At 41.1% G+C, this 11,040-nt stretch overlaps 1 protein-coding gene across 2 annotated transcripts in view; it reads left to right on the top strand.

Moving 5' to 3' along the window:
* The first annotated feature begins 644 nt into the window (after window positions 1-644).
* Fbxl5 (F-box and leucine rich repeat protein 5) overlaps window positions 645-11,040 on the top strand; it is a 45,137-nt gene continuing 34,741 nt past the window's right edge. For both annotated transcript variants that reach the window (XM_041636372.1, XM_041636371.1), the window contains exon 1: window positions 645-810. In XM_041636372.1, coding sequence (XP_041492306.1) covers window positions 727-810 — 84 coding nt within the window. In that variant the 5' untranslated portion in view covers window positions 645-726. The remainder of the gene's footprint in view (window positions 811-11,040) is intronic.

Raw genomic sequence — 11,040 nt, 5'->3', positions numbered from 1 at the left:
AGTCTACTGGAGGGCTTGGATGAGGACGGGTATAGGGTAGGGGCGAGACCTAAAGCCGTTTCTTCCGGTCTGAGCTTCTTCAGCTTAAAATGGCGGGATTTGTGCTAAGGCTCTTTCCCTATTAGACTGCCATATAGGCTCGCCCTTCCCCCACCAGGCTCATCGGACCGCTCTGGATCTGTCCCCGCTCTGGCATCTCCAGTTCCCCCATGGCCAGCCTCCCACCGTCACACCACGCTCCACGCCGGGGCTGCCATGTCCCCAGCACTCAGGCACAGAGCGCAGGCCGGGCTAACAAGGCCCAAGGCCAGCAGTCCCTGCCTAGCAAACCCAGGGGCAGCGATGGCCGCTGAGTGCCTGGGACGCTCCCAGTCACCCTGGCCGGAGAGCACGCACGGAAGCGCCCTTGCAGACCCCGCCCTCAGACGGTGCGTTTTCAGGAGCTGAGACGCTCCGGTCTCTCCGTGGCCCAAGGAGAGAACTTGGAAGGAGCGTGCAGAGCGAAAGGTGGGAGCTGTACGCCCCAAAGCGCCGATCACGTGGGCTGCAGCACCGCATGGCGGCGGCCCGCGCGCCCCCGCGTCACGGCCCGCGGAGCTGCCCGGGCGCGCGCGCCGACGGGGCGGGCGCATGCGCAGGGGGGGCGCGCCGCCTCTGCCCCGCGGCGAGGGTGTCTATGGAGAGGCGGCAGCCGCGGCTGCTGAGGCGGACGCGAAGGCAGTGGCGATGGCGCCCTTTCCCGACGAAGTGGACGTCTTCACCGCCCCGCACTGGCGGATGAAGCAGCTGGTGGGGCGCTACTGCGACAAGGTAACGGAGCGCGGGGCGGAGAGCGGCGCGGAGGAGCGGGCGGGCTCCGGGCGGCCTGGCCTGCGAGCCTCCCGCAACCCCCCTGCGTTGGCGCCGTGCGAGCGGCCGCCTGCGCCCCGTCAGCCGCGCGACTCCCGCACATTCCCGCCGGGGCCTTGGGTCGTGCCCTCGGGGCGCGCGTCGCCTGCCCCGCGTCCTGCTCGCGGGTCTGGCCTGCGCGGGGGTGATGGGCGCTCTCGGCCGCCCGGAGCTGCCGCCGCTGTCGCTGCAGGGTTTGGGGGACCCGGGTCGGCTCCTCGCCCTCCCGCCGGGGCTCCCGGGTCGCCTCCGCAGGCCGCTTCTGCGGTTGATCGCCACCGCAGTCCTGCCCTCCTGGCTCCTTCGGGCTCTTTGAGTCGCTTTGCAAACACTGTCCTTCGCCTGGACCTGTGACTTGCTTCCTGGCTCCACGGGCAGCGGCTCCCAGACCCTGGTGCGGGCTTGTTTTCCCTGCCAGCGTCGCACTGGTTTGGTTCAGTAAGCCAGCCCGCTACAGTGGCCGGGGAAGACCTGCACTCTACGTTTCTGGTTGGCTTTTCCCCTTCCAGATTTTATTTTCTTCGAATATTTAGTCCTTGTAGATTTTGCTTCAAGACAGCGAGCTAGCTGATCCTCTGTTGGACTTTTTACTGGGATCAGATAAGAGGGGGGGCCCTAGGAAAAGTTGGTTTGCTGTGGAACGCGTTTTGGACTTTTAATTGATGGAGCCTAAGTTGAAGTACTTTTGTGGAGATGAGTTGAGGCCCTTTTCCAATGATTCTTAAAATTCCCAATTGTCGGTTTATGTTTGGAAGGTCATCTATGTGTAAACTATGGGCAGTCATGTGTTTTGTAAAAATGAAACAAATAAATAGCTGTTAAGTCATTATTAAACATGGAAATAAATTGAGTTTTCAGAAATTGCGTAGAATAATCACCACTGTTAACAACAAACAAGAGTTGTCTTACAACCCAGAGAGGTGCTAGAAAAGAAGCCTGTGTCTTCACTGGTAGGTCACGGAAGAGCAGCAATTGGAAGTTTCAGATCTTAGCACTACTGCCCCACAACCGTTTCTCTCCCTCCATTTTTGGGAAAAAGCAAAACAAAACAAAACACCAAACCCAGTCCGAGGTCAGGGGTACTTTTAAACGCCAGGACTGTTTGGAATCATGGTTCTCCACTTGGTTGCTTGTTAATTAACCCCAAAGTTCTTTAAGATCCTGATGCCTGGACTGCCATTCAAATTGGAATCTCCGAGCATAGAACCCATATATCAAGTATAATTTTGAACTCTCAGGTAAGACTGGGGTACACAGAGTGCGATTATCACCCAGGAGAAGCTTAACGGCTGGCTAAGCCCTTGAGCAGAAGAGTATCGCCTTGCAATTTCAGTTAGTGGTTTTGTTTTTATAATCTTCACCTTTCGAATATGTTTTCCCCTCACACTGTCCTTTAATTTCAGGCTTCTTAAGAAGCAGAAGAGGAATTTAATGAGGACTGATTGACTCCCAGGCTTTTCTCTGGTTTGTTTTGGCGAGAGATAGTCCCGAGACCCTCTGGCGATAAGGGAAAATGTGGGCAGTTTGTCCATTTTCCTAGGAACTTTCCAGTATGTAAGATGTTTCAGATTGCCAAAGGATTATGACCTTCCCAAATGATCAAATTTATAATACACTACCCAGTCTCTTTTTAAAGAAGTTATGTTTTTGTTTTGATACTGTTTTGGAGACAGTTTTCTCTGCTAGTCTAGGCTAGCCTTGAGAACCCGAGCGTGACCTTGAACTCCTGATCTTCCTGCTTCTGCCTTCCAGGCTCCAGAATTACGGGCATTTGTCAGCAGACTGGGCATTGATTGTCATTATTTTTGTATCTCTTTTTGGTGTTTGAGAACATTTGAGTAAATTTTGGAAATGCAGTTGACTTTGAAAAAAATGAGTCAAATGAGATTCTTTTCAGTTAAATGTCCCCTCTTGCATAACCAGTTTAATAAAGCATTTTTGATTTGGTATAGCTTTAGTCAAAATTGCCACTGATTTATTCCCAGCATTGTAAAAAAAAAGTCACCAATTCTGATTTAATTGCTTGTAGTTAATGAGATTATCGCTTTTATTCATCAAGATTACTAAAGTTTCAGTTTTCTTAACTGTGACCAAGGTAATTTAGTGAAGGAAAAAGCTGCATAGGAATTTCCATCATTTCTTCAATGGCCAGTGAAGGTTCTCTGGATGTCCTTTGTGAGCAAAAGTGGGAAAGTAACTGGTTTTGACGGCAGAATAGGCTTAAAGAATTGAGTTGTTTTGATTAGTTTGTCATTTTGAGGTTTGTTGTTGTCATCTTACTTTTAGTTTCTTAGATCAAGGAAATCTGACCCAAACAACCTCTAGTAAAACTGCAAAATGAGAACCAGACTTTGGTTAAAACTAAAAAGCTACAGAGTATGTGATTTCACTATATTCTAAGTATCGTCCCGAAACCGTTAAAGATTTCAGTTGTATTCACAGTATTGAATTTGTAAAACATAGGATATTCATAAAACAATTTTTTTAGGAGCATCAAATCAGTTTTTCTAAGTTTTGAGTAATATACTTAGGGCGAATTATTACATTGTTACAGATTACGTTAAATATTCCTGTATAATAGTTTAATGTATTGCCTGTGGATTTTCTCATACTAAAGAAATGTATCCAGACAAAATACAAGCTTTGAGAAGGGGAAGTGGATGCAAAGTCCCACCCCTAACCTAGAAGCAATTTTTACTAATACCTAGTTTTCTCTAATGGCTTGTCACTGAATAAACACTCTGCTCAGAAGTAGTTTACAACCACAAAAAAAAACCAGACTATAGTGTGTGTGTGTGTGTGTGCACTTTTTGTTTTGACTTCGTATTTTTGTCTTTTCGTTTTTGAAAAAGGTGGTATGGAATGGTATCTTTATCTCTGCTATGCAGACAACAGACCTTTGGCTCAAAGAAAACTATTGTTTGTTTCTGTCTGATACCTGGGGAGTTGTAGGTTTGGATGGTTTAGGTAAGGGCTTATGTAAGCTAGAGCCATAACCACCCAAGTCAGTATTAAGACTCCCAGCTTAATTATCTTCATCTGAAGCTACAGTAGTTCTTGATGTGTTTTGTAGCAGTCTTCAGAGAATCTTGTTTGATAATTCACTGACCTCCCAAATTGGAATGTGTAGTTAAAATTTGTACCAAATGGTAGATAATGCTTTTCCCATTTTCTTCCCAGTTTCCAGCATTCTCTTCAATCCTCAAAACTTAACTCCATTGATTCTTTTCTGTCTGCCCTCTAGTAGTTTCTGTTGTCATTGTGAGATATGGGTGCTCTTCCTTAGGGGCACCAGTTTCTATGATAACACAGAAATCCAGGAAGAGTGCAGTGGGAGCAGAAGGGAGGAAGCATATGGTCATGTCCACAGTAAACATGAGAAGTAGTCTCTGAAGTGATTTCTGAGAACAGTTATGTGGTGTCTCTAGAGATCTCCAGATGTGTTCATAGACAAGTTATAAAAAAGGTGAAGGGAGGGTCTTGAGAAATCTCTTCCCAGCATTAAGATGGCAGGTCACAATAGTCTGTAGCTTCAGTTCTAGGGGATCTCATGTTCCCTTCTGTCTTCCACCAGCATCAGATAGGCGTGTGGTACCTAGACATACATGTAGGCAGCTCCCCCCCATTAAAAATAACAGGTGAAAGCACCTAGGGGTGCCTAAATTTTTCAAGTAAGGATATTAAGAAGTATCATCCACTTTTATTACTTATAAAAAAGGATATTTTATAACCAAAACTAAGAAGACGATAAATGCAAAGTTGAATAGATTACTTTCAGAAACTTGAATGTAGCTTTATGGTCAGTTTTTTGTTTTTGTTTTTTTTTCCATTTTATTTCTGTATACCTGTAAAAATGTACTGGCATTTGGGAAGGTTGGCTTAGTGAACATAATACTGAATTTTGAGCTGAGAGGAAGAAACGGGGAGTTTAATGGATTCTTACTACATACTGACATTATTTTTATAATCCTTACAAGAGCTTTCTAAGACAAGTGTTATCCCACATTTAAAGGTGAGGAAATAGTCTTAGTGGTTAAATAACTTACCTAGCTCACTCAGCAATTAGTAGAACCTGAATTTTAATCCTAGATTTTTTTTTCTCCCTCTGAAAGCCATGGTTTTTAGCCTTCCTCACTTGTTGCTTATTACTGTTTTTATGCAAAACAGTAATAGGTCATTTTTTCCATCTGTAAATTTGGCCAGAGCATACTAAAGCTTCTTCATTGAGTGTATATCTCTGGTTAACTGAAAGTATGGCCTGGCTAATTGGACAGAAAATAAAAAAAGTGCTGTTGGGGTGGTAATGTTTGGATTCTTAGTTTTTTTTGTAGCTATTTTGAACTTACTGGCTTTACATTACTTTTTTTTTTTTTTGGCAGTTTTTAGGCCAGCGTTTATATTTTAGCCTGTACAGTGTCTTGAGACAGAAAGCCATGAAATATACCATGTTACTGTTTTGTTGTTGGTTGGTTGTGTCTTGGTAGGTGTAGGTTCTTTGTTGAATGTGGAGGTACCAGAGTGTATTATTGTGTAGACTACTAGTGAGTTTTCATTCTACCATAGAGCCTTGTTTTTCACAGTATGTCTTATGACTCATTAGTAGGTCATAAATCAGCTTTGTGCATTAGACATAGCATTAGAAAAGGAAAGTGGAACTGTAAATACTTCCCAGAGTACAGAGGGAGATAGTTTTTCCGGAATTATCTTTGAAGTGTTTGTTCTCCATTTGGATCTCATTGCATTGTTTCACCCATTTTATATAGTGAGGGACTGACAAGATATTTGTAGTAAACAATATTTGGGAAACCCTTGCCCAGAGCAGCATTTCTCAGCTAACACACAGTTGACATTTGGGCTACAGAATTTGTTGTGGGGGCTGTCCTCTGCATTGTAAAATGTTTTAGCCACATTCTTGGCTCATACCCAACCTATGTCAGTAGTACTTCTTCATTGGTGACAAACTAAACGGTCCCTAGATCTTCCCCTTTATCTCCTGGGGGGACTGTGTTCCTTACAGTGAGACCTTTGTTTTGGAGCAATTATTCTGACCCGTTACTGTCTTGGATCCAAAAAGATAGCTTTCAGTGTGGGATAGAGATTTTATCTATGACATAAATTAGTTACAGAAGCTGAATCTCCGTTATTGAATATTTAATGCGATTGAGGACAAATTATTTCTCCTAGCCTGTTTTCTAATCTGTAAAATGGGTATGATAAACCTATATTGTAATGTTGTCTTAAGAAATAACAAATACTTAAACAGTTTTAGACTCTAGCACATTATAAGCTTCCGTATACCTTAAAATACTGTCCAGGTTTTTCTAAATCTTAAGTGTTTAAACATCTTTATAGAAGCAAATAAAATTTTGAGAAAACCATTCAAATAGATATTTAAAGAGTTGTGTGGTGTGTGCCCTAGCTCTTTTGTTTTTTTGTTTTTATTTTATGGTATTGAAGATTGACTTCAGGTCCTTCTTCATGCTAAAGGCTTTACCACTGAGCTACATTGTGGATATTCTGTTAATTGTTAAATTTACTAACTTCTGATTCCAAAACAAAATTACTTTTTTATTGGTATTTATTGAGCTCTACATTTTTCTCTGCTCCCCTCCCTCCTCTCCCCTCCCCCCTTCAACCCTCCCCCAAGGTCCCCATGCTTCCAGTTTACTCAGGAGATCTTGTCTTTTTCTACTTCCCATGTAGATTAGATCCATGTATGTCTCTCTTGTTGTCCTCTTGTTGTCTAAGTTCTCTGGGATTGTGGTTTGTAGGCTGGCTTTTTTTGCTTTATATTTAAAAACCACCCATGAGTGAGTACATGTGATAATTGTCTTTCTGTGTCTGGGTTACCTCACTTAAAATAATGTTTTCTAGCTCCATCCATTTTCCTGTAAAACTCAAAATGTCGTTTTTTTTTCTGCTGTGTAGTACTCCATTGTGTAAATGTACCACATTTTCCTCATCCATTCTTTGGTCGAGGGGCATTTAGGTTGTTTCCAGGTTCTGGCTATGACAAACAATGCTGCTATGAACATAGTTGAGCACATGTCCTTGTGGCACGATTGAGCATCCTTTGGATATATGCCCAAAAGTGGTGTTACTGGGTCTTGAGGAAGGTTGTTTGCTAATTTTCTGAGAAATTGCCACACTGACATCTAAAGGGGTTGTACCAGCTTGCATTCCCAACAGCAATGCAGAAGTGTTCCCTTTCCCCGACAATCTCCAACATAAGTTGTCATAGTGTTTGATCTTGGCCATTCTTTCAGGTGTAAGATGAAATCTCAGGGTTGTTTTGATTTGCATTTCTCTGATGACTAAGGATGTTGAACATTTCTTTAAGTGTCTTTGAGCCATTTTAGATTCCTTTGTTGAGAGTTCTCTGTTTAGGTCTGTACTCCATTTTTCTTATTAGATTATGTGTTCTTTTGGTGTCCAATTTCTTGAGTTCTTTGTATATTTTGGAGATCAGACCTCTGTCTTTTGTGGGGTTAGTGAAGATCTTTTCCCATACTGTAGGCTGTCATAACAAAATTATTTATATGTGGAGAAAAATTGATGGGGTCATAGCTTAAGAACCCCCTTTCTGTTGCGCAGTGGTGGTGCATGACTTTAGTCCCAGCACTCTGGAGGCAGTGAGTTCAAGGACAGCCTGGTCTACCAAGTGAGTTCAGGCAGGCTTCAAGGCTACAGAGAAACCCTGCCTCGAAAAACAAAAACAAACAAACAAACAAAAATGAACCCCGTTTCCCTTTTCTTTTTTCTTTGTTTTTGATCTTGTTCATGTATTCATCATGGCAACAAATATTAAGGATTTAATAAAATGAAACTATTTTTCCTTCTAGAAAGCACTTTTTCAAATCTGATTTATTTTTAGCTTTAAAATATAATTGAGAAGCCGGGCGGTGGTGGCACATGCCTTTAATCCCAACACTCGGGAGGCAGAGGCAGGTGGATCTCTGTGAGTTCGAGGCCAGCCTGGTCTACAAGAGCTAGTTCCAGGACAGGCTCCAAAACCACAGAGAAACCCTGTCTCGAAAAACCAATATATATATATATATATATATATATATATATATATTTTGAGAAAATTATATATATTCAGGATATACAGTGGTATGGTATACACTTACAATGTTTAATAGTTACTCAATCTAATTATTAGCACATCCATTACATATTTAAGTTTTTGTATCAATAGAAGAAAAACAGGCTTCAGATCTACTCTGTTAGTAACTTTCAAATACAGATTAGTTGTTAACTGTACGGACTTTCTCAACTCTCCAGTGTACTGTATACTTTGTGAGCATCAAAAGTTTACAGCTTTTGTTAATGCTTTTTACTTATGTCACGTGTCTACTCACAATAATTTTTTTTCATTTTGGGTTTGAGATCAAACCTATAGCTTTGTGCTTGTCAGGATGTGTTTTGTATTGCTGTACCACCCAGCCTCTTACACTAAGACTTTTAAAGCCCTCCCTAACAGCCCCAAACCCGATTTAAACAAAACTACCCATGGTATTATTTGCAGCTATTAGCCACTAATGAAGCTTGCTGTAATCTCGTGTGGTTTCTCAGAACATTCTTAAAATCTGAAGGGTAAATTTCTTCAAGTCTGTTGTCCATAATTTTTTCTAATGTGGAAAAGAGCTAGGCATTATTTTTACATTGTTAAATAGTTGAAAGCTTGTGACATGTGAAAATTGTATGAAACTTTAAACTTCAGTGTCATTAAATACAAAATTTTATAGAAATAAAGTAATAGTCTTCTGCTTACATTTTAGCTATGAATCCTCCTTGGGCTGTAGGAGCTGAGTTAAGTAGCTGGTGTAGGCCTCTAGCCTGGGAAAATTTAAATATTTAAATTAAATACTGTCTGACTCTACAGAAATGTTGCCAACCCCCGAGCTAGATGATTGATTCGTGTATTATGGTTAACTATTCATTTTCTTCTCTTCAGTAGAGTGTCAGCTCCATAAAAGCGGAGATCTTTATTTTTTTTTCCCTGTGTATTCTCATGTACCAAGAACAGTATCTGGCCCATCATAGCTGTTCACTGATGATTAGAATAGAGCAAAAAGTATCCAAATTTATAAAAATGAATATTTAATTTTTAAACAGTGATAATGCTTTGAAGTATAGGCATTTTGTTCCCAGTTAGCATCAAGTAGAATCAAAGACTTTAAGAGACAAAAGTTACCCAGCTAAATAAATGATAGAACTGGGTCTCTTAGGGAATCTTAGTAATCTGTGGATCTCTGTGATTCTTTTGCTAATACTTACTGCCTTTTAAAGAAGATAATTAGTTCTGTTCTCTGCAGATTGGCTTTACTTCAGTTTTAATGTCCTCTTTTTCAGTGTTCTTCACCGCAGTTCTTGCTGTGGAAGGCTAGTAAGACACTTAGAGTGCCCCCCCCTTTCAGGAAGACAGGACCACACTTTGAAAAGGAAGCCTAAGAAGTTTGGTGTTAGTAACATTTGCCCTTTAATATATATCTACCTGTTATATTTAACCCAATTGTTTCCCATTTAAAATGAATTTGTAATTAAATTGAACAATAGAAATTAGATTTAATAAAGATAATGGAAGATTTTGAATATTACTTGGAATTTATATATTTAGGCAGGGTCTCTCTATATAGCCCTAATTGTCCTGAAACTCACTATGTAGAGCAGTGTCTTAAGTTGGGGTTTCAGTTGCTGTGAAGAACACTATGACCATGGCAACTTTTATAAAGGAAAACATTTAATTGGGGCTGTCTTACAGTTTAGAGGTTTAGTCCACTATCACCATGGTGAGAAGCATGGCAGCATGTAGGCAGACATGGTGCTGAAAAAGGAGCTGAGAGTTCTGCATCCCGAGCAGTAGAAGGTGAACTGGCACACTGGGCATGGCTTGAGCATATATGAGACCTCAAAGCCTCCCTCCAATAAGACCACACCTCCCAACAGTGCCATTCCCTATGAAGCCTGCATTCAAACACATGAGTCTGTGGGGGATGAGGGGACAGAGCATAGTCAACCGTGTAAACCAGGCTGGCCTTGAACCCACAAAGATCCACTTGCCTCTGCCTCCTAAACTCTGGGATTAAAGTCATGTGCCACTATGCTTAGCTTACTTTGAATTTTGAAACAAATTTCTCTCTCTCTCTCTTTCTTTTTTTTTTTTTTTTTTTTTTTTGAGACAAGGTTTCTCTGTAACATTGGGGCCTATCCTGGAACTAGCTCTTGTAGACCAGGCTGGCCTTGAACTCACAGAAATTCACCTACCTCTGCCTCCCCCCTGACCCCAGTGCTGGGATTAAAAGCTGTGCCACTACCACCCAGCAGAAACAAATTTCTTTATGTGTGTATTTAAGTGTTAGAAATTAATTTTCTGTTAAGTGTCAAAGCTTTGAATTACACTGGAATAGGAATTTTTCTCCAATTGAATAGTAGAACTTAAAAAACAATGGCATACTTAAGGTGTTACATATTTTTGTCAGTTTTCTTAAAAATATACTTCTCTTGTGAGTGTGGTTGGTCATGCCTTTAATCCCAGTTCTTGGGGTGTGGAGGCAAATGGGTCTTTGTGAGTTCAAGACCAGCCTTGTTTTCATAGTGAGTTTGAGGCTAACCAGGTCTACATGCAGACTCCCTCGCTCAAAAAAAAAAAAAAAGTGCGTCTGTGTGGTGTGTGTGTATGTGCACTTCTCTTAAATTATCTAGTAATGTTGTAATAACTCTATATTTTATACTATTTCCTAAACAGTTTCATCTTGACACTGAAATTTAAACTATAGTGAAGTATTTTCCAATTTTTAAATGGTAGTAGTGTAAGAGCATGAAGAACATTTTGAACTAAGGAAAAGAAGCCACATTATCCCAGGCTTATCCTTCTAGGTGTCTTTGGTATAATTATGATACAGAGAAAGGGCCTTTTAGGCGTAAAGGGAACTTGGTCTGATCTTTTCACTTAAGTAAACTATGTGATATTTTTCCTTTATCTTCAGGTATTTGAGAATGCCAGCCAACATATTCTTAGTCTAGGGCACTTTTAAATTATACAACTATGAATTATTATTTTATGAACATCTTTTCTTTGTGCTTTAATGTAATTGATATAAAGGAAATACCTTGCTATGAACAAAACTTCAGGTATGCGTTGGAAGTTTC

The sequence above is a fragment of the Microtus oregoni genome, unplaced genomic scaffold (assembly GCF_018167655.1).
Source record: "Microtus oregoni isolate MIOR12 unplaced genomic scaffold, Mior012 000049F_ref0000343, whole genome shotgun sequence".
Taxonomy (NCBI): domain Eukaryota; kingdom Metazoa; phylum Chordata; class Mammalia; order Rodentia; family Cricetidae; genus Microtus; species Microtus oregoni.
Note: the sequence above shows the minus strand (reverse complement) of the source record. Positions and strands in the feature narration are given on the sequence as shown.